This window comes from Pteronotus mesoamericanus, unplaced genomic scaffold (genome assembly GCF_021234165.1).
Source record: "Pteronotus mesoamericanus isolate MK-2021 breed Mesoamerican mustached bat unplaced genomic scaffold, CSHL_Meso_final contig_42, whole genome shotgun sequence".
NCBI lineage: Eukaryota > Metazoa > Chordata > Mammalia > Chiroptera > Mormoopidae > Pteronotus > Pteronotus mesoamericanus.
In genome coordinates this window covers 1,947,193-1,974,956 of record NW_026555157.1, presented here as the reverse complement: position 1 = coordinate 1,974,956, position 27,764 = coordinate 1,947,193, and the positions used below count along the sequence as shown (strand labels likewise).

At 37.0% G+C, this 27,764-nt stretch overlaps 1 protein-coding gene and 1 pseudogene across 1 annotated transcript; both read left to right on the top strand.

Moving 5' to 3' along the window:
* Positions 1 to 4,590: 4,590 nt before the first annotated feature.
* Positions 4,591 to 4,863, top strand: LOC129073562 (non-histone chromosomal protein HMG-17-like; annotated as a pseudogene).
* A 10,382-nt stretch (positions 4,864 to 15,245) lies between these two features.
* GTPBP8 (GTP binding protein 8 (putative)) lies at positions 15,246 to 26,855 on the top strand. Its single transcript, XM_054577306.1, has 6 exons — positions 15,246 to 15,592; positions 18,269 to 18,367; positions 19,944 to 20,074; positions 20,977 to 21,076; positions 22,633 to 22,751; positions 25,866 to 26,855. The coding sequence occupies exons 1-6, from the start codon at positions 15,257 to 15,259 to the stop codon at positions 25,936 to 25,938; spliced, it is 858 nt and encodes a 285-aa protein (XP_054433281.1). The 5' UTR covers positions 15,246 to 15,256; the 3' UTR covers positions 25,939 to 26,855.
* The last annotated feature ends 909 nt before the right edge of the window (positions 26,856 to 27,764 follow it).

Here is a 27,764-nt window from a genome sequence, read left to right as displayed (position 1 = left end):
CCTTGACAACCCCGGAACGGGATCTGTGGGATTCATAGCCCTGCTCCCACCTCAGCTAGCCCTTGCTGGTTTCCCCCAGATTCAGCGAGCGCCACACTCTCTGTGGTGCTCCCCCACGGTGGCGCGCCCTGCCTAGCTGACGTGCAGTGCAACACTGGAGGAGTGAATGGAAGTCACAATGACCTCCTCCCAGGATCAAGCTGGAATTACAACTAAATTTTGGAGAAATAATCTGGAATAAACAACTGAAGAATAGTGAGAGAAGAGCCTTATAACCACAGACAGACAGAAGAATCAGCTTTAGCACAACCTAACTGGCAAGGAATATGACAGAGATTCGAGAAGGCGAGTGGGGCACCAACAGGCAGCAGCACCAGAAGGATATTGAGACAGCCAGTTGGATCTCTCTGAGAAGAGCAGGGTCTAAACTATAAGTGGGGATCCCCAGCCTACACCACCAGAGCCCAAAAAGTACACTGATAACAACCAGCTGCAAAAAGCGGTAGGGTAGCTGCCTGCCAGAGACAGGCGATTGGAGACACAACAGCCTTTTAAAGGACCAACACATAAATTTTTATTTGCAGCCACTTACCCTGGTCTCCTGCAAAGGCGGGGGTAGAGTAGCCTGGAGACACCTGAGGAGAGTTTGGGGAAGGAGGCTTTGGTGAGAAAACTGAGAGTACCAGCAGAATCCTGGTGCTGACTCATCCCCCATGTGGCAGCAGCCGTCTTGCTCAGGCAGACCACTCCCTTGAGCAGCAAGAGCGTGAGAGGACACAACAGCCCTGTCCCCAGAAGGGACTCTGCCCTGGCCCTGTGGTGCTAAAGCCTGACAGCTGAGTACAGAGTGGCAGCCACAGATAGTAGATCCCTGGCCAAAGAGGGCGCAGAGTGGTCTAGAGACACTTGAGGAGAGACTGGAGATGGAGGCTATGGGAAGAGAACAGAGAGAGTAGCCAGCAGGATCCTGGTGCTTACTCCTCCCCCATACAGCAGCAGCCATCTGGGTCAGGCAGACCACTCCCCTGAGTGGCAGCAGCATGCGAGGACCAATAACCCTGCCCCCAGGAGGGACTCTGTCCTGCCCTGTGGTCACTAAGCCTGACTGCTGAGTGCAGAGTGATTAGATTAACAACTGAAGGAGACAGGCACAGACAGTAGACTCCTAGAAGTCTCGAACAGACTGCCTAACGTCCGACAGGGTCAACATCTGACATCATCAGAGGCAGATCCAGAAAGTAAAAACAGTGGTCTCCTACCATAGAAGTTCACACCACAAAGTCAGGAGATCAAGACATATGAATTGAAGAAGAAGAAGCAAAAAAGAAGATTCTCACAAATAATGGGAAAACAAAGAAACACCCCCCAGTCAAAGGGAAAGGAGGAATCCCCACAAAGACAACTAAATGAAATAGAAGCAAGTAAACTAACAGATATTGAGTTCAAACAACAGTTCTAAGGAACCTCAATGATCTCAGTGAGCTCAGGGTGAATATCAAAAACTAGAGGGAAACTACGAGGAACTTACTGCAAACTATATCAGCATGAAAGAGGACATAGAAACTATCAATAAGAGACTAGAGAACATGAAGAATACAATTTCTGAATTGAGGAACACAGTAGAAGGAATCAAAAGCAGGCTAAATGAAGCAGAGGATCCAATCAGAGAGATGGAGGAAAAGGTAGAAAAAAGCTCCAAGAAAGAGCAAGAAAATGAAAAAAGACACAAAAAGAATGAAGAGGCATTTAGAGAAATGCAGGACAACCTGGAATGTAATCATATGTGTATAAGAGGGATACCAGAAGAAGAAGAGAAGGGATTGAGAACCTGTTTGAAAAAGTAATGATGGAAAACTTCCCTAATTGGAGGAGAGAAAAAGTTGCACAACTACAGGAAGCACAGAGGGTACCATTCAAGAGGAACCCAATGAGGCCCACTCCAAGACACATCATCATTAAAATGGCAAATATCAAAGACAAAGAGAGAACTTAAAGGCAGCAAGGAAGAAAGAAGTAGTAACATAGAAGGGAGCCCCAGTATGGCTAGCAAGTTACTTCTCAATAGAAACACTACAAGCCAGAAGCAAATGGCAAGAAATATTCCAAGTCATGAAAAGTAAAGGCCTGCAACCAAGACTGCTCTACCCAGCAAGGCTCTCAATTAAAATGGAATGTGAAATAAGGACTTTCCCTGACAAAAGAAGGCTAAAAGAATACACCTCTACCAAACCAGCATTGCAAAATATGCTAAAGGGACTGCTTTAAGAAGACAAAGAAAAAGAGTCTATGAATACTCAGTTCCTTTCACAGTCACCAATACTTGATATTACCAATATTTTTTAATACTTACTAATCTGATTGTGATGATGTGTTATTTTGTTACTTTATTATTTGTTGAAACTAAACATTTTTTGTACATTTCTTGCCCATTTCTATTATTTTTAAAAAGCTTTAAATGACTTTTTGGTATTCTTTATCCATTTTCTGTTAAATGTTTATAGAATTTTTTCCCTAAAAAAAACGAAAAACTATTAACCCTTTTTTAGATGTGTTGCAAATACTTTCTTATTTTATTACTTATCCTTTAACTTTTTTTATAGGTATATTACTATATAGTCTTAAATGTTTAATATAGTCATATTGTCAATATTTTACTTTATAGCTTCTGGGTTTGAATATTTTACTTAAGGGTAAGAAAATTATTATTTTGTATTTTCTCCTAAAACTCCTTAGATTTAACATATTGATTTTTAACTCACTTGAATATTTTTTGTATAATGTGTGAAATAGGGTTCTATATTTGTTTTATTTCAAGAAATAGTGCACTTCATTTGTTGATTAAGTCTCATTTTCCCAACTGATTTGAAATATCAATTGAATCATATATTACAATGTTAGACAGATATATACATTTGTTTCTAGAATGCTCATTTTATTTCACTGATTTACTTGATTATTTCTGTGCTGGTGTTATGTTGTTTTAATTTCTGAGACTTTATAATGCATTTAAATTTTTTAATAGTTTATAATGGATTTTGACATTTAAAAAATAAATAAATAAAATTAATCTGCATTTAAGAAAATAATAAAGAAAGAAAGAAAGAAGGACTCCTACCTTTTTCAACAACATGGATGGAATTGGAGAATATTATGCTATGTGAAATAAGCCAGTTGGTGAAAGACAAATACTATATGATCTCACCAATAAGTGAAATATATTCAACAAAATAAACTAACGAACAAAATAAACCACAGGCATGGAAACATGCAGCAGACTGAAAATGACCAGAGGGGATGGGGAAGAGGACAATGGTGGAACGAAGGAGAAGGGATTAGACAAAGAACATGTATGAATGACCCATGGACATGGACAACAGAGTGGGAATTGACTGTGGGAGTGGAGGAGGGATGGGTGGAGGAGGGCAAAGAGGGAAAAATTGAGACAACTGAAATAGAATAAACTTGCTTTAATTATAAAAACACTTAAAAATAAATAAAAGAAAATGCTGTTTTTTTGAGGGGTGGATTTTGTTAGGAAAAAACATTTTAATTGCTTTCTAAAAAGATTTACACAGCTTCAACAGAGATAAAGACACAGACTTTTAAAAAGACACATTCTGCAACAGGATTGTATAAATAAAATACAGTTAGGGGCTGCTATGCTTATGAATTTAGGCAGAATAAAACTTACACCTTAAAGTGCAGAATAAATTTCCTTAGCTTTTTTAATGCAAATGTAGCACTTCCATTAGTCTGGTTTTGAGATACCAAAATCGCAAGCATTAAAGCTCTTAAGTTTAGAATAGTATAGTAAATTCAGTAGTAACCATTTTTTTAGTTTCCATTAGCAAAAGAAAATCTTAGGAACTCAATCCTAGTCTTGGACACACAGAAAGCCATAAATTCTGCCTTTTTTATACCTTCTTCCAGTAAAAGTCAACCATTAAAAACAAACACACAGAAAAGACTGTCTTGTTGCCAGTAATTCCAGTTAGCAATAGCACTTTCTGCAAGGTTGCTTTGACCTGTCATAAGTGTAATTAATATTTTAAACAAAATGAATCTAATTCAAACATAATTTTGACATCCATCCTCACTATATTAATCACAATGTCCATACATGTATGTTTTAAACATAATTGCTCACAAAATCTGTGACACATAATGGACTTAGTAGTGATCAAAAACAGTAAATTTGTTTTTATCATCAGAAGGAAGAAATTGTTTAAAGATAAAAAATAACTTAAGACTAACAAATTGAATAACCACAGAAAAGCTCCTTTTCCTGAAACACACATGCCACCTATACTTTCTTTTACTGCAATGAAAATTTTTTTTAGAATTTCTAAAATTATATTTCCAATGAATTTATTCTATTTATCTCTGTACAGTTTTCCACAGAATAACCAAATAATTATGGGATAAATTTTTAGAAAACCATATTATGCATTCTATTGAGATCCATCAAAGTATCAGTCACCTGGAGCAGTGTTACGAAGAGGCAAGAATGACCCCAGGGTGACCAAAGCCCATGTGCCTTTGCATCCCTGCATCCAGCACCTATGTCCCACCAATGCTGCCTTCTTCATCATGCTCAAGAGAAAGGCTGAAGAGGGTGCTAAAGAAGATAAAGCCAAGGTGAAGGACAAACCATAGAGAAGATTGTCCAGGATATATGCTAAACCCGCTCCTCCAAAGCCAGTGTCCAAGCCTAAAAAGGCTCCTGCAAAGAAGGGAGAGAAGGTACCTAATGGGAAAAAAAGGGTAAAGCTGATGATGGCAAGGATAGGAATAACTGCAGAAAATGGAGATGCCAAAACAGACCAGGCACAGAAAGCTGGAGGTGCCGGAGATACCAAGTGAAGTGTGTGCACTTTTGATAACTGTGTACTTCTGGTGACTGTACAGTTTGAAATACCATTTTTTATCAAGTTTTATAAAAATGCAGAATTTCATTTTACTTTTTTAAGCTATGTTGTTAGCACACAGAACACTTTATTATTGTTTTTTGGGAGGAAGGACATATATTACTAATAGAATGTTTCCAAAGCTGGATTGGAATAAAACAAAACACCTTTCCCTTCTAGTTTTGAGGGACTTCCTCTTGGTTCTCTTGATGTTGACACACATTAACCACCTTGGCACAAACACCTGATGGTGTGAAAAAAAACTAAATTCATTTTTATGTTCTTTTTTCCCTTTCCGCTTTATAGATTTGACTTTGTTGGGACCTAACCCCCCAAACACTGGTTACCATGCAACCTGGACTTTCCATTGTCACCATTGAGATTGCAGACCTCAAAAGAGCAGTTCCTTTTTTAGATTATGGATCTACAGATTGATAATTCTGCCATTTTCATTTCTTTTCCTGAAATCAGGGTTGGCTTGTGAAAAGCTGTTAAACAACATGCTTAGTGTGAAATGTCAACCTTTTGACATTGAAGAAAGAAGTTGGAAAGTTGTACACTGTTAATGACTGTCTGCCCATGCCCTGCCTGAAATACCATAACTGTTTATGAAAAGCATGTTTAGTAAAGCTGAGGTGGTTCTAGGGCTTATGTTGGATCTGGGCATGAGGCTCCCTGAACAGGTTCTGCATCTGTCTCAAGATCCTATTTCACTTGCTGACATTTTGTTGGATTCCATTTGGGCAGTGACCAACCGGCTCTCTCTTTTGATTTTGTCCAGAATTCACAGGGGCTTCTCAGGTGCTGGTAAGTGTACATAGTAAAAGGTCTCCTGTCCCATCTCTGAAGGAAAACCCTTATTGTGGTCCTCTTACCACTCAGTCTGAACCACAGATACTTAACCTCTCCCGAGGGACTAGTATCAAAGCTGGACTCTCAAATAGCTTGAGTTTTGGAGCAAATGTTCCTCTGGCTTGGACTCACTTGCTCTGAGCTCTGGCACTGGGGCAACAGCTCAACAGGCCACAGAGACATATGGGGAGGAACTAAATTGTCAGGCATCAGGGTGAGAGCTGGAGGGGCAGCTTTCTCCCAGACAGAAACACTGGTAGAGGCCATTATTTCTTTTCTGAGCCCTCCCCCAACAGGGCCAGCAGGCAGGTGCCATACCTGAGTCTCCATCAACCTGGCTATCAAAGAATTCAATTTTATTATTCTATTTTAAAAGATCTACATTACTATTTTATTCTTATGATGGATAGCCCAACTTAATAAGATAAAAAAAATCTTATTTTTCATCATAAAGTTTTAAAGTTTATCAATATCTAAATCTTCTACCACAAAAATCAAAACAAATCCCTAAGTTCATGGCCATGTTCCTATGGTCTTGTGCACCTCCACCCCATGCCCATCCCACACTAATATAATCTACAGCAGTGCTACTCAAAATCTGACCCACAAATTAGTATCAGTTTGTGAAGGAGAGAGAGGAGGGGAGGGGAGAAGGGGGCGATGAAGCTTTGTCCTAGTATAAATCAACTGAATTAGTAGACATACAGTTTAGTTTAGCTGACTTTTATTTTTCTTTGCAAGATTTCCTCAGTAAAAGAAGCAGTGTATTGGTTTACATTCTTGGATAAGCTCTTTATCTCATCTAGATAGATAAACTATTCTTGGACTGGCACTTTGAGTAGCATTGGTCTAAAGTTTTAGTTCTAGATTGTTAGAATACGCTTTTGTGTGTCATTGCTTATTTAGTCAATAATAAAATTTACTAAGTGTAATGTTTCTTTTCTTCAACACTTTAAAAATGCTACTTTATTCTTTCCTTTCACCCAGTACTGCAACTCAGAAAACTTAATCTGACATTTATTGCTTGGCAGTTGACCTGCATTTATCCTCTGGAAACTTTTAGCATTTGCTTTTTGAATTTAGTGCTCTAAAATGTTAGTATGTCTAGATATAGTTTCTCTCATCTATTCTGTTGTACAAGTCGTATGAATCTTTTCAAACTAAGGTCTTATATTTTCCATTTAGAAAATTTTCAATAATTACTTTTTTGAAATCTAACTTTATTTTATGGTTGCTACAATAATATTGATACTAACATTCCCTCTTCTATCCCCCACAGCCCTTATTTTTTATCTTTTTACGTTTTCGTAATGCTTTCCTAGAATATTCTCCAGCCCAATTACCCAACTATTTTGTTATTTGGCTATATTAATTCTGCTATTTAATTATTAAACCCGTCCATTGAGATCTTTACTTCAACAATAATATACTGATATTTAATATCTCCAATTGTTTGAAGCTTCCTGTTTCATATTTCCCATATTCTCCCTTATGCTTCTGAGAATATTTACAGTTTTTATTTTAAATTTTTTGTCCACTACATCCATTAACTCTGATTACTTCTGTAATGATTTTTTGTGTGTTGTTTTTGTCTCCTTTTAATGCTTTTGGGTTCATAATGTGAGCTTGTGAAAAATCACTTAGTTACCATGGCAAATAATGGATACTGGGGGAGAAGAGGAGGAAGTTTAGACACAAGCTTGTGCTGGTTTAAGAAGCAGAAGGGTACATCACAGCATGAAGACCATCTGGCATTACAATTTGGACTCAACCCTTCTGTGCCCTGCACCAATGAAATCCTGCCTATCAGGTAAACTACTGAATACCTCTAACCTAGGCATTACGCCTTTGTAAAAGTAATCCCAAAGAAATTTCTTATAATTTCTTGTCCAGCTCATGGAGGAGGGTGAGTAAGGAGCCTGGTGGGAATGCTCCAGTACCTAGCTGCACTCAACTCCAGCTAAATATTCCAGGGCTCATCTATCAACCTAGGATCTGCTGTTCATACCAATTCAATCACTAACATTCACTGAATTGCCCTCTAGAGACCCCATACTTCATTCTAGGGAGCTGATTCAGCAACTTTGATTATAACCTTCTTCAGCAAGAACTGAAGTGTCCTTTGATAGGTGGTTTTACAAACAAGATGTGATACATTTATACAATGGAATACTACTCTGCCCTAAGAAAAGATGAAATACTGCCATTTGCAACAACATGGATGCATCTTGAGAATAACACGCTAAATGAAATAAATCAGATAGAAAAAGCAAAGAATCATATGATTTCATTCATATGTGGAATATAAACTGAAAGCAAAATGAACAAACAAAATTCATAGACACAGACAACACTATGGTGGTTAACAGAGGGAACGGGATAGTAAAGGGTAAAAGGGGTCAAATATGTGGTGACAGGAGATTTGACTTTGGGTGGTAAATACACAATGCAATATAGAGATCATGCATCACAGAATTGTACACTTGAAATCTATGTAATTTTATTAACCATCGTCCCTCCAATAAATTTAATTTAAAAAGAATTCTAGTTTTGTCATTTTCCACTAAAATGACTAAATCAGTTTTGTCCCACTTTTCTCAAAAATCTCCACAAAAATCATTTGTATTTAGAGCAGAACCTGGAATATAACTTTCCTGTAAGTATACAATCTCATACTAAATACAGATGAGAACTTTTCCGTTTAAAAAAAATTTTAGCCCTGGCCAGTGTGTCTCAGCTGGCTGGAGTGTAGTCCTATAAACCAAAAGTTTATGGGTTCAATTCCCAGTCAGGGAACATGCCTAGATTGTGGGTTCACCCAGTCATGATGATACAAGAGGCAACTAATTTGATATTTCTCGCATCGATGTTTCTCTCCCTTGCTCTCTCCCTCTCTTCCCCTCTCTCTGTAATCAATAAGCATGTCCTCGGGTGAGGATTTTTAAATAAATAAATAGTTAATATTTTATTTATATACAGTAAAGAGTTAACATAGCAGGTCTGCAACTGCTGTCTGTAGAAAGGCTTGCTTACAAGAGTGGCCCTTGGCTGTCACCTTAGAACTTGATTAGAAAATTTTCCCTAAATGATAACAGTGGCTCACTGTACCTATACTATTTGTACAAACAATGTGGTTTATGCTAAACAACTGTTTTCCTTCTGAGAGTACAGAGTTTCAGTGACTATAGTCAGTCACATGGCACTTTGTGCTTACCTGACCTGCCCACAATAAAAACTCTCTTTATAGAGTCCTAGGCTCAGGCTACTGTTCCTGGTAGACATTTCTCACATGTGGTATAGCTCATTGCTGAGAGAATTAAGTGCAGCCTCTGAAGCTCCCCTGGGAGAAGACTCATAAAAGCTTGTGACTGGTTTTCTCCAGATTTCATCTTGAGTGCCTTTCCCTTTACCAATTTTGCTTTGTATATATTCTTTCAGTGTGGTAAATGGCCATGATTATGACCATATACTGGGACCTGTGAGTTCTCCTAGTGAATTACCAAATTTGGGGAGTAGTCTTAGAGACCCCTGACACAATTTACTCATGGGAAAATTAAACAATCTGAATATATCTCAGCATCTTTGCCTCTGGAATGCCATCTCATCCATTCAGGGTGCCAGAAAGCACCCTTCCAGTAAGGCAATAAGTATATAAATTAGAGGCATACTACAAAGTAAACTTGCCCATCAAAATAAACTTGTCTAACGTGGAATATAAAATTAAAATGTTAAAAATGTTATCAGTGAGAACAGCGAAATCTATGCTTTATTCCTACCAAAAAAATACAATGAACAAAACAAAACAAAACAAAAACAATAAAAACACAAGTTGAAAAGCGTTCTAAAATATTTTAATAGAACTAGTATGGCAGTGACTAAATGCAAATGATAAAAATTGACTACATAAAACATTCATTTTTTTACCCTATTGAGGAAAACAACCTTGAGGGAAGTGAAGCACTACACTACTCCTCCAAACTCAAATCATTCTAAGAACTCACCTCCTACACAGGAGCACTGTCTCATATTTAATCTCCAGATCTCTTTAGAAAAATCTGTTGGTGCATCAGGCAAAACCTTGAAAGAAAGCTCAAAGAAAGCTTCTCTGAAAGGAAAAAAAAACAAAAAAACAAAAAACCCTCTCTGACGCTAGAGAATGTAATATAAAGTGAATCTAGATTATTTCATGAGCTCCCAAAGAAGAATATACTAGGAAATATATTCTGTTGTTCTTTGAATGATGATAAAATAATAACTTTTAAGAATAACAATTTATAATCAGAAATTACATGGACAAGTCATGCATCATGTTGCAGGGGTGTGCCATAAATTTGTGTCAACACGTTAGGTGATATCTAATATAAATCTTTTAAATGATCTGCTGAATAGAAAACTTAAGAAAACATAATTAAATATATTCTAAATTTAAAGCATTCATTCAGACAGTAGTTATTAAAATTCAAGCAATTCAAGTTACATGTGGAAAGTTCTCCCATGTTACTCTCATTCATATAATGCCTCTCCCTCTCTTTCTCCCAATATTTTCTTCCTAATACAAGAGTTTGCAGTCCCAATTAGATTATGATCATGATTTTCTCATGCTTTATTCCTGGCACCCAGATTAATTCTGGCATAGCAGGCACCCAATAAATGTTAATTACTGTTATTAAAAGAAGAGGAGAAACATGGTAGGAAAGGATCCTATGTAAATTACTGAGTTCTAATCCATTACCTTTCTGCATCTCGAAGAATCTTATTTCTGTCAGAGCATTCAAACCATTCCTAGCATAGGGTATTAGTTAATCTGTGTATGCTATGCTTACTGACTCTCTGATGTTCCTGACTCTGCCTACCTACCTAGACCTGCATTTGCTTTCATGTCTTAGATAGATTTCATAAACTTAATAATTATAGGACTTAGACATATAGAGAGATCATTCTGGACTCAGTGACCATTCGCTATAGAGACAGGCATTACTGCAGGAACAACTGAGATGGTCATGTCCTAATGGAAAGATTGTTGGGAAACACCCTGCCTGATTTCAGGAACTGCAACCCTGCCAACAGGCTGCAGGGCCCCAAAGCTGGAAATAATCAAGAGGCCTTGGAGAAACAGGCTCCTGAGGAGACATAGCTTGTCCCTCACTGGCAAGGGCATAGCTCCCGCCTCTCTGCTTTGCCTTGTGATGGTCCTTGTCAATGATGGGTAAGGCCCCTCAGGGGGAGGGGCGACCTAAGCCAGGCATCGACCGGTATATGCAGCAGACAAGAAATTGGGGGACAGCGAGAAGGGGCAAAAAGGCCCACACCTCTCAGCTTGGCTTGGACCTGGTTGAAGTCTAGCTGAAAGCAGTCTCCTTATCTCCTCATTCAGCTGAAAGCAGTCTCCTTATCTCCTGGTGGTTCCCTCCCCACAGCTGGCTCAGGCTTGAAGCAGTGCAGGAATCAGCCCTAAATCAGATCTGGCGGGTCCCAGGGTAATCAGGCCTAAAAGTAAATTCTTTGAAGTGTGTTTTGTTCTTCCCTCAGATCTCTGGCCAGCTCCTGCTGCGAAGGACATTTACATTATTTACTCCCATTACCCTATATCATTAGGCACTTGCCCTTATCTTTAGTCTCTTTTGTTTATACTAGTTTCCTCTCCAACCCATGTAAATCAGTGTATTTCTGTCACTTGTCTTCTTAAAAGCATCATATATTCTCTGTGAAACTTAACATACTAATGTAATAAGATAACGTATACATTCCTGTTACATAGCCCCACTGATAAGATTTTCAACAAACGCCTTGGAACAAAGGGCGACGGGGTCTTCCCTATTAGAGGGATGTGCCACACAGGCTGCTCCACTAAGAGGGAAGTGCCCCCGTCTGCTCTCCCAGCAAACAGAGAAGTATTTGGAATGATTTGTGTTTATTCTCCTCATCCATGACAACCCTGGGCCGGCCTCTGCAGGATTCCGAGCCCTGCTCCCTTCACAGCTGGCCTCCGCCAGTTTCCCTCAGATTCAAGGAGCGCCGCACTCCCTGTGGTGCCCTCCTCCGCCGCCCCCCACCGCAGGGAGGAGCGGTGACCCCAGCTGCACTCCCTTGCGGCACCGCGCCCCATCTAGCTACCTCACAGCACAACATAAGATCCCATCACTGTTCTACCTATGTTCCTCCTATCCTCATCAGATGAACATGACAGAGTATAACTATGCCATTTAGGTCAGACAGATTTTAGCATTAAAAGGTGATTTTGAAGAATGTGTATAAATCATCTTCCCAAATCATGTTAAATTTGACTACCAATTTAGCAAAGTACATCCTGACTTCAGTGCTGTGGAACTGGATGGAGGGTGGGTTTTCCGCAGTGCTCTGGGACAAGTGCTAAAATGCACCTAGGTCAATTCAAGCCCTATCTCATGTCCTTGTAATGTTTGTACAATCTGCATGACTAAATACTTACTTGGTTTCCTAATCCATACTCTTTTCCCACTAGGACTTAAATCCTATTCAGAATCTGAGCCCTAACACCCAGAAGGCAACATCCTAATTCCAATGCCTTATTTATATTGATTCTTTAAAAATAGAGTGAAGGAAGAAAAAGGGAAGACTAAATAAATTATGTGGTTTTACTTGTCATATTTATTTCTAGTGGATTATTTGACCCCTCAAACTTTGGATGGCTAGTTTGCAAAAACTGTCCTGTCAAGGGATTCTGGATTCAGACTATATAGAATTACAAAGTGAGTACTGTGATATTTACTAATCCCCGGCTAGGATAATACTTCACCCACACAGACCACCTGGGACCAAGATGCTGCCAACAATAAATCAGGATATTGCCAGAACGCAGAGAGTAATATTATAGCATCCCATTCACCAGACTAGAACCCTTCAATACTAATTTTCCTGGAGTTTGGCAACTTCCTGTGCACCTCATGATTTCTACTGCAGCTCAGCAACAGTCAGCTCACCTAAACTAATTTCTCTCATTTCTAGTTTTTTCCCTCTCGCTAATGGGCTTCATTGCTCTGCATGCCCCATATTGGACCTTCTGTCTGCACTGGAAATTATAGAAGAGTGATCACATTTACCCAGAGAAAGCATAATGTATTATTTACTCTAAACTTTACTCTAAATCTTCTTAAGTTTTGTATGCCTTATTTACATAGATAGTTAAAAAGAACAGAGTGGAGAAAAAAAAGATTAAAGGAATTAAGTGGTTTGCTTTGCCATATTTATTTCCGGTGGATTGTTTGTTTGATTCCTCAAACTTTGGATAACAAAAAAAAATTATTTTACAAAAACTGTCCTGTCAAATGATTCTTGAGTCAGGCTATGTAGGATTACAAAAATGAGTTCTGTAATGTCTACTGATCCCTGAACACCTCAAAAATCCCTCTAAGAATTGGCAAAAGTCCTTTATGCTCTGGTTTATTCCAAACTGGGAACCCTAAGGTTTAGAAATGAAATGGCACGTATGAAAGCACTTTTACAGTTCAGAGTTGTCTGGAAATATGCCCATATACACTTGGAAATTTGTTACAAGTAACATTATCAATCAGTGAAGAAAAGATAATTTAATAAATATTTATTTATTAATATTTATTAATTGGCTAACCACTTGGAAAAAATAAAGTTAAGTTCCTAGTGGACTCTTTTCATTAAATTCCAGATGTACTAAATATTTAACTATGAAAAAAAAATTGAAAGACTAGAAGAAAAGTTAATTTGTTTATAAGCTTAGAAGAATTTTCTAAACATAATTCAAAGCTTAGAATACATAAAAGACTGTTCAGTTTGGCTATTTACAAATTAAAAATCTGTACAGCCAAAAGTGCTATTAAAAAGTCAAAAGATAAACAAGTTGGGGAAAATAGTTGGAAAAGATGAGAGATAAGAGGTCAATGTTCTCAATTATTAAAGTTATTATAAATCATTTTAAAGGTGAATAACCTAATAGAAAATATATTGTTGACAAAAACAAAATTCAAATTGTCAAACAAAATGTCAAAATATGTTCATCGTCCCTAATCATTGAGAAAATATGAATTAAAACAAGAAATGATTCTTCATCTATTAGATTAGCAAGATTAAGCACCATGATAACATCTTAGTCTTAATAGTGTTCGTTTTGGTACTGTAATAATTTATTATTAGGGAGTAATTTGGTACAATTCCTTTAGAGAATAATTTTTCAATAGATATGAAAAATGTAAGTGTACATATCGTATGACCATCAAGTCCTCTTCAAGGAATTTATCCTACTCCCCTAAATATGCAAAGATACCTATTTATGAGTATTCACTGTAGCACTATTTGTAATAACAAAGCCTAATTAGTGATCAATAGAACTATGGGAAAATAAACAGAATAATATGCCATTAAAAACAATCATGTAAGTCAGGACATACTGATAATGGAAAGACTTCTAAATATACTATGTAGAACAGTATTTTGGGTTCACACACACACACACACACACACACACACACACACACAATGATGTATGTATACAAAATGTCTGGATGTTTACAATGAAGTGTTTTATCATGGGGGATACTAGGAGAGAAGGCTAATGCAAAGCTCACAATAAGGCAGCCAGCAGCACCGCAGGCTACTATAGCAGTCATTGGTCCTGTTCATTAATTTTTGCATGACATTAGTTCAAGAATCGCCCTGATTAGTCACTGAACAACCTGGGGAATCACTCAATAGGCTGTGCATTAAGTTTGCTCTTTTGTTTGGTGCTGATGTTTCTGAAGACCTACATAATCTTTAAAGCAGGAATCTTTTAGTTATTCATTTCATCATAATACCTGTTATCTCTCATTCTGGCGCTGACGAGTTTGAATTGCTTTGAGAATAAACTTTTGAAATAAAATGTCCTTATGTAATTTCCATGGAACAACTCTGGAACACCTGTGCAAAATTGGTTTTGCCTCTATTATGTAAGAAATTTCTAAAATTCAATGACATTTCCCGACACCTACCGAGAAGGCATTTATATAAACTGTCTCTTCTCTGTAAACCAAATGCCATTTCGACCACATTTCTCAGCAGCTTTTTTCTGCAGAGATGTTTTTCCTAATGATGCGTATGTCAATGTCAAAGATCCGTGAGACATCCGTAAACTGTTAAGAGCAAACGGACCTGAAACCCACCAGACCTTCACGTTTTCTCCTTCCCTTGAGACTTAAAAGCCATATAGCCAGGCGCGCATTTTGACCTCCTGAAATCACTAACAGCTTCCCCACAGCGACAAACAAGTCAGAGGCCGTCACCAAGGACAGACTGTGGAAGGAAGGTAGCGGCGGGCCCCCACCCTGTTCCCCACTCCTCGCCAGGTACCGCCAGCCTCCGGCTTTCAAGAGGCGAGGAGGACCTCAGGGCGGGGAACGGGTGACCAAAGGAGACTACAATTCCCAGTAGGCTTAGAGGGAGCGGGCTTACGCACGCGCAGCCCAGAGGCTGGGAATAAACTCATGCTGCGGGGCTTCTGGGAGAGAAAAATGGCAGTGCCCACGTTGCTGCCTGGAGTGGGCAGGCTCTTTGAGATGCCCGCAGCACTTATGCGCATGAGCCGAGCTTACAGCAAGCCCCAGACCTTCACGGAGGTTCTACAGCTGCCAAAACAGCAACTGACGAAGTTTGTGTTTCCATTGCAGGAACTCCAGCGGCATCTCATCTCCGAATCGACGTCCGACCTTCACCTGAAGACCTTCGACCCCAGCCTGGAGGATATCGCGAGGGCGGAGAGCATCTTTACGGCCACTGCCGGGAACCGCATCGAGTATCTCAGTTCCGCTGTGCGTCTCGACCACGCCCCGGACCTTCCCCGCCCTGAGGTGAGAGCGCCGCTGCCAGCTAGTGGTGAAGGCTTGGGCAGGGATTTTGCTGTCACCTGTTTCTTGTCACACATCGAGAGAGCTTTTCTAACTTTGTGTGGAAGCATGTAACTAATTTAACTAGATAAGCAAGTCTAATTTTAAGTATTTTGGTAGTGAATATAGTAGACATTACAGGGTTTTAAAACCCAAAGCGTTGAAAACGTTATGCTTTTAATTTTTTTCCTATTTAATTGAAGTAGGGAAAACAGAGTGAAGACTATGAAAAGTGTAATTTTCAAGAACGATGTGGTCTTTATCGATATGTAATTTTCACCCTATCTAAACTTCCTATTGTGAAAAAAAATGATACACAGATGACAGGAATGTAGATTTTTAAAAGAACTTTAGTGGTGTTCCATGATTGTACATTTTATGCATGTATTGCAGCTAATATTTTGTTCTAAGTCTGGTAAAAGAAACCTCAGCTCTCTTTACATACGGTGAGTTCTCAAATATAGTTTCTTGGAAACTGAGACTTAAAGCAATATAACATAACCGAAGCCAATTCTACCGAAGGCTAATTGATGCCAACAAGTTAAGTTCCTATGGCATATTTCTGGTCCCAAAAACATCACGTAACATCTAAATAAAGACCCCCAAAATTTATATTAAACATTGAAATGAATGTGAGGTATACTTACATTTAAGAACGATTAATAAACACAAGTAAGGTAATTATTTCCCAACCTGTTTATTCCAGTTTAGGGTAACAGGGCCAGAGCCTCCCCTGGCAGCTCAGGGCAGAAGGCAGGAACCAGCCCTGCACCGGACGCCATGCAGGGCTCGCTCACTCACACCCACGCTCACTCAGAGTGGGACAGGTGAAGCTTGCAGGGTCACCTAACTTGCACAGCTGTGGGATGTGGAAGTACCCGGAGAAGACCCACACACGTGGGGAAAACGTGCAAACCCCACACAGACGGTAGTCCTGGCTGTGAATTGATTTTTATTTTCCTCTCATCAAGGTTATAACAAAACGATGTTAAACAAAAGGATGTTATTCAAGGACCTGCTGTATTATCGTAGCTGCACCACTGCACTGAAAATTTTCTCCTTTTATATTTAGAACTGCTAGAATTCAAGAACATATATATCATTTAATGATTGTGAGGTAGCATCATTTTTTGATTTAAGCTTTTAAATTACTGGACATTTTATGTAATTCGTTTTTTAAAATTCAGTTTTATTTATAGATTTTCACTGGGTTTAATCTGGGAGAGCATTTGAAATTTATGCAGGATTCAGATCAATTCATTCTGAAGGACTGACCCCAGTTTTACACAATATATAGCATTCCTGGCCCCTGCCTACTAGATGCTACCTGATCATATTGGTAACCAAAAATTTCCTTACAAATTTCCAAAACACACCCCAGGGAGCAGTACTGCCCTCATTTACAACCACTGATTGGTATTGTACCCACTCCAATACCATGTTAAAAAGCAGAGCCATGTGTATTAATGGTCACTATCAAGAATATTTTGTTGCTTTCTACACTATAGAGCAGCAATTTTCAACCGCGGTAACCACAAGATGCACACCAGTGTGCCACAAGAATTTTAAAACATGCAATACCTGACTATTTAGTCAGGGGCACTGACCTGTTTTCTCTTAAATTGTCAAACAAAAAAGTTACGACAGCCAACACAAGAGACATCTGGTGTAAATGAATTATACCTATTTTTGTGTCAGAGCAACAAAAAAATATATTTTGTGGTGTGCCACAGAATTTTAGTAATTAGTCTGTGTGTGCCATGAGATGAAAAAGGTTGAAAATCACTACTTTAGAGACTAAAAGAGAAAAGCTCAATTGGAAGACACGAGTTCAAGAAAAAGAAATAGCCTCTCAGAGTGTACTCTGCAAGTTTGTGGGGAAATGTTCAAACTTCAAAAAGCAAGTGTAAAGAATGCTTAATAAATGTTGCAGATACTCTTGAGTAGCATAGTGTAATTAAAAGCACAGGTTCTGAATATAGATGTCTTGAGTTCAGATTTCAACTCCTTCACTTTCTAGCTGTTATTTACCCTCTTTCCACCTTGTTTTATCATCTGTAAAGTGGGGATAATAATATTACCTATCTCATAGGGATGTTGTAAAAAGTAAATAGGAAAATATACGTTAAATGCTTAGAACAGCACTTGGCACATTGAAATGATTCAGTAGATAGTAGCTATATGTTAGAATTTGAGGTTTGACTAAGCATAAGCCACTTTTTATGGCTAGGCAAGACCAAATAGTTTCACAGGTTTTTGCAGCTAGTACTTCACACACACACAGACACAAACACACACACACACTCTCTCTCTCTCTCTCTCTCTCTCTCTCTCTCATACCCAATTATATTTTTTTTAATTTTTATTGCATTTATTGGGGTGACATTGGTTAATAAAAGTATATAGGGTTCAGGTGTGCAATTCTATAACACATCATCTGTATATTGTGTAGTATGTTTACCACTGAAAGTTATCTCCTTCCATCACCACTTATCCCTTTTACCCTCTTCTAATTCCCCTCATCCTCCTTTCCCTCTGGTAATCACCATAATGTTGTCTATGTCTACGAGCTTGTTTTTTGTTTTTTGCTTAATCCCTTCACCTTTTTCACCCAGTCCACCTTCTTCTTTCTTTTATAAGGTGTGTTTTATAGGCAGAAGCAATGTTGGAAAATCCTCTCTAATAAAGGCTTTATTTTCACTGGCTCCAGAGGTTGAAGTCAGAGTCTCCAAAAAACCGGTATGTTGAAATACAAAATGTGTCTGAACTATCTCTGAATTGACTAAGATGAATAATAAGTGTTGGGAAGTACAAGAAATCATAATTGCCAAATTCTTAGAAAAGTGATTTCTTTCAAACAAGTAGTAAAGTAAGACATCTCATTAGTGCCTGTGGATTTCTTTGAAGAAGAGGAAATACATTTAGATTTATTTTAGTAGTCTTGACAGTATCTTGAGGAAATCTTCCTTGGCCTAAATTTTTTCCATGGAGTTGTTCTGTTGTCATTCTGTAATTGCTTCTAAGAATGATCATCTTAGTTTTCATCGATTTCAGAGGTAACAGTTTTAAAGTGTTTTTTCCCTCCTATAATCTTTTACACCTTGCTCACTCATACATATATACCACTCTACCCTGGGCCAAATTACGTGCTTATTATCCCAACCAGTCTCCTGTAGTAGCTTTCTGTCATTTTCTAATTTCCTGTACTTCCTTCTCAATAATGCAGACTCCACCAGTATCTAAGATACCTTCTCTTCAAAACTTGCCTTCAGTTCCCCTCATCTTGTTATCTATTCATGGCAAAACATTCCCACCAACCCAGTGCTCACTGTCCCCTTTCCTTGCACTGGAACTCTTCCAGGGGGCTTCCCTAGTCCTTTCTGGCTGTCCACTTCTTCATATAGTTGATTCCCTGGCTCTTTCACTGATAACTGTTGTCATTCATTAATCCTTGCCATTACTTCTGCCCTGCCTCACCAAATAACCCAGCTAAATTCTCACTTCTAGGTAGAGTGGTTCCCTTCCTGCTATGAGAGGACAATGCAAGAAATGTGTTTTTGACATTCCTAATTCTAAAATCATTTTCCTATAGGTAGACATATAGCTGACTAGGAACCTAAGCACCATTTATAAAATCTTTCCTCTGAAAAGACTTAAAATTATTTATTTTAATCTTTCTTTTTCTGATTAATGTCCATAGACACAAAATCATGAACAAACCACTTATCGTCTGTACATCAATTTTAGTTACACAGATAATTCATAATGTTGTACATACTTTTTAAAAATGGTTTTCAAAACCCATCTAATGAAACATGCAAAACATGTTCATTTTAGGGAAGCAGTAATTTAGGCATAATAAACTCTCAGGCTTTGCATCTAGTTTTTATGACTGTATGACTAACAGTAAGCATTTAGTTTAACTTACCTGTGCCATCATTCATTTCTTCTTAGAAGTGTATTACTCATAAGAGAATATTAATTAGTACAGTCACACTAGAACAGGTTAACATTTTCACTGAGAGCTAATGAACTAGGAAAGACTCCAAATTTTGCCTACATATTTCTAATATGGAATCTAAAGTTCTTAAGTCATATTTCTCTAAAACTTATGAATTGGAGAGAAGTAGTATCACTTAAGCCTATCTTCAGCCACTTTTATCTTCTTTTCCTATATCATCATCAGCATAGCTGGGATTATATACTGAATACTTATACATATTAGTAAGTATGATTGAACAAAAATATTTTGAGTTATGAAATACATAAAGAACATATTTTCAGGAAGCTTTCATTTTTTCATTTACTTTATCAGGGGCACACAAAGAAAATGAATTTTTTTAAAGTTGGAAAATATTTCACATTGGTGGACATGCCAGGTTATGGCTATAGAGCACCTGAAGATTTTGTTGATATGGTAGAGACCTATCTAAAAGAACGAAAGAAGTAAGAAAAAAAATTTTTTATACTAGTTATACACTTAACCCAAAAGTATATTTTTTATTATTCTCATAATGTTTTGCAACATAATATTTAGGACCAAGGTATTTATTGCTTGCTTTGTTTTTCCCTGTTGGCTTTATCTTAAATTCAAGTGTTTTTCTAAATTGAGCCTACAAATAGTACTTCAGCAGTGTTTACTAATTTTTTTATACCAAACTGTTAGATGGCTAACTTTGATAATGAGACCTGTTGGTTAATGTGGCATTCACCAAATTTAAATAAACTGCAAATTCTAATCTTTCTTAAAGTACTTCTGATATCACATCCTCTGTAAATGTTATATTTTTTTATCTTCCTAGGTAGTCAAATGTTAGATGTATGTTTCAAGCTTTGTACATATACAGAGAAATTTATGTTAAACTTTTGAAATATAAAAAAGTGTTAACAAGTATCTTCCTTATTGTGGCTTTACATAGGAATTAAGATGAAATATTTACACGAGAAAATACAAAATATAATGTGTCTGGTTTGTGTTATCTGTTAGCCTTAAAATGACATTTGAAAATTTAGACATTTTTATGATAATAGTTAATTGAGTTCATGTCTTTTTCTCCCACTAGAGTTCAAGCTCTTTGAGGAAGGGGCTCACTCACCTTTGTATCCAGTCCGAAGCATAGTGTCATATTCAATATATGCTACTGAAATAAATTAATATTCGGTGAACTTAGTTAACTGTTGGACTGTAGGATGGACTTCCTGTTGAACTGAGAATTCCTTTTGCCTAATGAAATTTTTAAATTTTGGATTGAAAATTAGTCAAAGGAAAATTTATTAGATCGTGAGGGTCAGGGGAGAAATAAGTGAATTTTATATTGCCATTAATCTTTATTTCTGCATTCTTATAGTTTGATGAGAACATTTTTGTTAGTGGATAGTGTTGTCGGAATTCAAAAAGCAGACAGTATTGCCATAGAAATGTGTGAAGAGCTTGCATTACCTTATGTGGTAAGTACTGCTTTTGAATTATGGTTGCAATTAGAAATACCAGTTTTGTGTGTGTGTATCTGTCTTTTTAACAAATAAGTAGGTCTTGCCTCTTGATATAAAGGAATACCTTTTGAATAATCTTTTCAATTGTTTAGCCATTAATAAAATAAGTTCTGTGCTACTTTTATTTTCTTTTCATTTCCTCATCTTTAAGTTTTCAAAATTATAGTCCAAGTTTTTTAAGCTGTTTATTTAGTGTTCCTAGGTGCTTTTTATGATTTTTTTTTTAATGGCAATATAAACATTTGTCTAAAATGTGTTAGTAGCTCTTTAACAGCAACTTGGCAGATAGTATTTATCAGTATGTAAATAAAACTGCAACTGAAAATTTGCTAAGCTAATTTGGAATTTCAGAACCATTATAAGAACGTAGCAGGCTCCAGCACATACAAGTAGGATTTTTATACTGTTTTCTTAAAGAAAACAAAATTTCTTCTGGGAATATCTCAGCAATGTTTTTTCTGTTATTTGCTCTAAAATATAATATAGAATAGTAGGTTAGTACCCACATTTATTTGCTTTGCGAGTTTCCCAAATAAAATAGCACTCTTAAGGAAAAGTGAAGGACTCATTGACTATAATTTGGTTTTTAAAAAATGTCAGAAAACCACTAAAATGTAACAGTGGAGTTTAATGCAAATCAAACCATGTTACTAGTCAGCAACGTTTTTGTATTCTTGTAGTTACGGAGTTCTTGGGGTTTTCAAAGCCCTGTGAAGCATTAGTGATAACCTACAGTTATGGGGAGCCACAGGACTGATAAACATCGTCTACATAGTACAAATGCAATGAGTTAGGAAGTTTAATTTCATAGAAATTCCCCAGGAAAATCTGAAAGATCAAGGTTTTACTTTTTAATGGATTTTTGCAATCAAGCCACGCCTTGACCTTCATCTAGTATGTAATTATCTTTGAATAGGTAAGTTTATTCAAAGTAATTATTTACTAGTAAGTCTAGAAAATTTGAGGCTTAACTTGGAATATAACTATGTATTACTTGGAATAGTGGATACAACCTACAAACAGCCTGATTTCTAATTTTTCCTTTAGATTATTACATGTAAGATGGAACCATTTTATAGGTCAAAGATAATTATAAGTAGGCAATTTTATATGAATCAACCTAATAATGCTCACTTATAAATTGAATATCTTCAACCACAAGACATAGTGATCATATGAAACATTTGGTTTATCGTAAGTTGCAAATATGGCTCCAGGGTTCTTTTCACTGGTTTTGAATTCAAGGTAGTCTAGTCCTGTGTAGTTCAAGCACCATTAAACAGCAAACACATAATGCATGCTTTATACATTTATATATATTAACTCATTTAATCTTCATAGTGACTCATTTGGCACACTTTGCTTTTACTTTATAAATGAAGAAACAAGTACAAAGAGATTAAGAAACTTGAACAGGTCACCTATTTATTCAGAATTTGTAGCTAAAATGCGTAAAACTGTAAATTAAAAAATACTTTATTTCTAATGCTTCACTATTTGTTTTCTTGCAGATGGTATTAACAAAAATTGACAAATCTTCAGTGGGACATCTTTTAAAACAAGTGCTTCAGGTCCAGAAATTTGTTAACACTAAAACACAAGGATGTTTTCCTCAGTTGTTTCCTGTAAGGTAAGAGTTGAATTGTTTTTATAGCTTCATGTACTAACAGCCTTTTGTACTATATCAGTATTTCTTATCACTAATCGCCCTTTGGCTAAAATCAAGTGCAAATCAGCATTTCTTAAATTGAGGTATCACTTAAATTAGGGAAGTTTGGAAGACTGTGCACTTAGTCATGATTTATTCGTACAACCCATCAGTAGTTTTATTTTTCTCTTCCCTCTATTGTCTCCTTCTGCAGATTCTTCTGTACCTTCATTCTCTTTCCTCCTTAGCCTAGTTCAGCCCTAAACCACAGCAGAAATGAAAACTTTGTATGTTTTAGAATCAGCTAAATAACAACCACAATAAAGGTACTGCCATACCTTTCTCAGCTTCATAGAAAAACAATTTATGTTTATGGTAGAAAACTCATTCAGGCTGTGAGGGATAAAAAGAACCATATGTAAATAAGAAATACTTCATGCAAATTAAAATTAAGCATTGGTAGCAGGTGGAATGGTTATTTCCTGAGCTGGCAGTTTTTGAGATATTAGATATGGTTTAGCAATGAAACATGAGTTTTTACTTCAGTATACACCTTGGACACAGTAAGCAACCTGTATTGTTGTAGAGATACAGTGCCACTCCGCTAGGATTTTCTTACTCTAACTTTGTGAAAGGCACTATGGGAGTTGCTATGAAAAATAATGAAACCAAGTTCAGTTATATATGAAACTGTTCATTCTACATCCTACCAATGCAAATCACATTTAAATTCTTTGTAATTATGAACATACCTGTCAAAATCCCTCTTCATTCCTACAAAATGCTTTTCTCCTTTTACTTACTTTTGACAATGTATCCTGTTCATTTGTTCATTTGTTTGCTTCCTATATATATGAAACTCCTAGGGGCAGGAACAAAACCATAATTCTTCTTAGGACCCTGAGCATTGTCATAGAAAAATAGATGTTTCTTTTAACTATTTAATAAGGAAGTGATACTTCAGCTAAAAGGCAACACAAGCGTGAGGTGTGCAAATTATGCTTTTAATAGCAGCATTTATTGAAAAACATGTTTTAGTTCACTGGAAGCTGAGTTTGAATTAACAGTATAATAGGGCTAGGGGAAAACTGTCAGTGTTTTCTTGAGCTACAATTAATAAAATTATAGTGTTTAAAACAAGGAAAGGAGCAAACAGTAGTCACACACTGCTCTGCACTCTATGCCACCAGACTACTCAAGTAAGATTGTGGCTCGACATTAAGAGCAGCTAGAGCTATCTGATAACTGATGGTCTTGGGGGAGGTTATGTCACTAGATCATTCAAAACACTTAATTGATTCTCACAGTAAACATCACTGTTTCACGGTTAGAAATGACAGAAGTAAAGTGAGTTCAGAGAGGTATTGGCTGTAATAGAAGTGAGCAGTAGAGTCAGGCCATGGTTTTGCATAGTTCCTCTACTTCTTATAGTTTTTAAAGCAACTCATTTCATTTTCTGAGTCTTTTCTCATTAGTAAAAATGTGATTGTTAGAAGGACTAAATAAAATGTATTGTAACTGATGTACCTACAATATAATAAATGTTAGTTTCCTTCTTTGACAAAGGTCAGTAAATGGCAGGGTCAGGCCAACAACCCAGAACATCAGGTTCCTAGTACAGTTTAGAGGCATTCCCTTCTTTAAATATGCCAGCATTCTCTGCTGCATAACGAGCCACTGCTGTCATGTACTACTCACCATATGTGACCATGCACTGTAGAAACCGCACAGCACTTGAAGGCGTAGAGCTGAGGCACAGGAGCCTGATGACCTTTAACAACATCAGTGTTCACTATACCACAGTAACCACGTTCAGGAAATCAGCAGGCTGTATTCTGTAGTTTTCAAAATCCAATTCAGAAAGCAGAGTTCTATATAATCCTTGCTTTTACTATCATCATCAAATCCCAGTCCATCCCTCCAGTGGAGTTTGGTCTATTCACAGAATAATTATAATAAAGTAAGTTAGATTCTATTTCTTTCTCTTCCTGTATGATTGATAGAAGAAAGGTGGAAACGTGAATAGATATGTAGTCCAGAGAAATTTGGCCTTTAAGCCTATAGGCAAAAGTTAAGTACTAACCTTCATGTCTGAACTCTACTCCAGCTGGGTGAAATATAAACGGTGAAAGGCTCCTAAAGATTGATGCTGGGATCAGTTTGTTGTTATAAATTGTATGGAATAAATATGTACATAGGCACAGTATATATAATTGCTTCTGTGGTTTTCTATGGAGTGAAATTCCAAGCAAATGAGAACTGATTGTAATGACAAAGAAAATTGTATGAGTTGACAGAAATGTTGCAAATGAGCTCAAGGTGTCATAGTGTGTAAACTAACTGGTATCTCTCCTTTAAACTATATATGCATAACTTCATTTATTATCCAAGAATCATTATGGGCTATTCTCAAGCAGTCAGTTTTGGTCAAAAGTCCAAAATGCTGTCCTTTATCAAGGGAATTAGCAATGCTGTCATTAGTAATACTGTACTATATTTGCAAGTTACTAAGAGAGTAGATCTTAAAAGTCATCACAAGAAAAAAGTTTATGACTATGTATAGTGATGGATGTTAACTACTTCCTGGAATCATTTTGCAGTATATACAAACATTGAATCATTATGTTGTACACCTGAAACTACTATGTTATATGTCAATTATTCCTCCATAAGAAAGAAACAACTTTTAGTCTCACAAAAAACAAAATAGTAGATATGGTGAAATTTTTAGAATATGAAGGAAAGAGATCAGATAGTGTAGAATACTAGATTTAGAATACCACAAGAGGCTGAGGAAGGAGAGGAAAGATAGGAGAAATTAAGATGTTTCATACAAGGAACTCAGTTTATAAAACTTTATTTTTTTAACATATAATCTTTGTTTCTTCCCATTACTCTTTAGTCCCCTTATACGCCCCTCCCCCCAGCAGTCACCACACTGTTGTCCATGTCCACGAGTCCTTTCTCCATTTTGCTCAATCCCTCCACCCCCTAACCTCTGCCTTGTAAACAATTTTTTTTAATTAGATGACTTCATATCTGCTATTGCCTCTGAAGTAAGGAAGAACATGACATGTTTTTCTTTTCTTTTCACAGTGCTGTGACCTGTTCTGGAATTCATCTGTTGAGATGCTTTATAGCAAGTATAACAGGAAATCTTAAGACTTAGCTGAAGACTCAAAATTTTTTATGCCAGCTGGACCTAAACACCTAGAATTTCAACATTGTTTTAAATGTTGCATGACTATAATCTGCAGAGGATAAGTTCAGCTTTAAACCTACCTCTTCCCAAAGCAAGAATGATTTTTTCGCCTGACTGGGGGGCAGGTTTATAAATTATTGAATTATGCTATTCATTAGAACAGATGCTAGCAGTTTTCCCTGTTTTAACAAGCTGACAAACAAGAGTGGCATACAGAAGTCCATAAGGTGAAAACCTGTTCACTACTGTGTAGAGAAGAGTTTGCCATGTTGTTTATTGGGCTCTGTCTTTTAAAAAAATGTCTATTATGTATATTTTTAAATATTAAAATAGAAGAGGGGAAAAAGGAGTAACGTTTCTGTTAAGGACTGATAGGTGGGTTGAAGATAAATGTTCCTCAGCTTCTAAGAATCTAAGACTTACGGTCCAGTCTTGATTCTTCTTTTACTTCCACATGACCCCGCTGAGCTAGTGAGTTTCCCTGTATAGTATATGTATGCCTATACTGTATCTTTTTTCTGAGTCCTTATTTGATTTTTTTTTTTATTATTCTTAATAAAACTAGTCAGTGCATGCTGGAAATACCAGTAAATTCAGTCTAGGATCAGTCACCTTCAGCCAAATATGGGATTCAGAATCAGAAGACCAGAATTTAAGTTCCAGTTTTATTATTTTTTTTATATGTTGGACCCTTATTTCTTGAGTTTCATTTGTAACTCTAACCTCACAAGCTATGAGATTAGAGTGGTATATGCAAAAAGGACATCTGCATTTTCTGCATACTTATAAAGGGAAACCAACTCAATATAGCAAAATGCACAGGTAGATTTATCACAAAAAATATCATGTCATGAAGGAAGTAACATTTTCTTTAATGAAAGAAACACTATTTTTAACTGAGAAAACTGATTTGCAAAGGGTGAGAACTAAGTCAATGGGACTATTTAGAATCAGTACACTAAGATTCAGAATGGAAAGATAAAGCCTTACTTTGAACTAGTTAATGGAAAAGATTTTTATGAAGATGCTACTGGCCTTTTCATGTAAGTAGCTTAGGTTTTCAAAATGAGGCTGAATATTACAAGGTTATAGCAGTAGCACTGGATAAGAAAAATTAAGGCTGTATATTTTGTGGCTTTTTTAGAAAATTCAATTCTGAATATATTTTCAGTTTTATAATTGATAGCATTGGTGTGTTCTAACCAGCAGTGTTTTGAGCTTTAAAAAGAAAAAAAATTTTATATGGTCATTTGCAAAGTAAAATATATGGTGATATAGAATTACCTCTCTTAGAAGTCACCTTCCTGTCTGCCAGTGTTGCTTTACCACTTGTCTTAGGCTTGGTTCTCCTAAAAGCATAGCCCAGGGCTTGGCGTACAGTAGTTTATTTAAGATGTAATCCCAGGGAACAGGGATGTGGAGAAATTAAAGCGAAGGAAGGAAAGCTAATCAAGGATTCATTGAGTTCAATACCCCATAACCACTAGTGCTGGATCTTGAGGGAACTTCTGAGGAACTTTAGGAAATGTGCCTCTGAATGGTCTTTGAAGGGGGAGAGGGTGAGCCCACACCTCTTCCCAGTCATAGGTGCCCAAGTGCCAAGCAGTTTCTGCAGCTTGTCAAAAGCCAGGAGGCAGGAAGCGAGGAGTCCCTGAAGCAGGAGGCAAGGTACAGTTGTCCATTTCTATTCCAAATTGGTTGCCATGGCAGCGGCTAAAGAAAGAAGGTCAAGGATTTAAAGACACATGGAAAGTCTCACCACCCTTCTCTTGTAAATGACTTAAGTGTTCTAA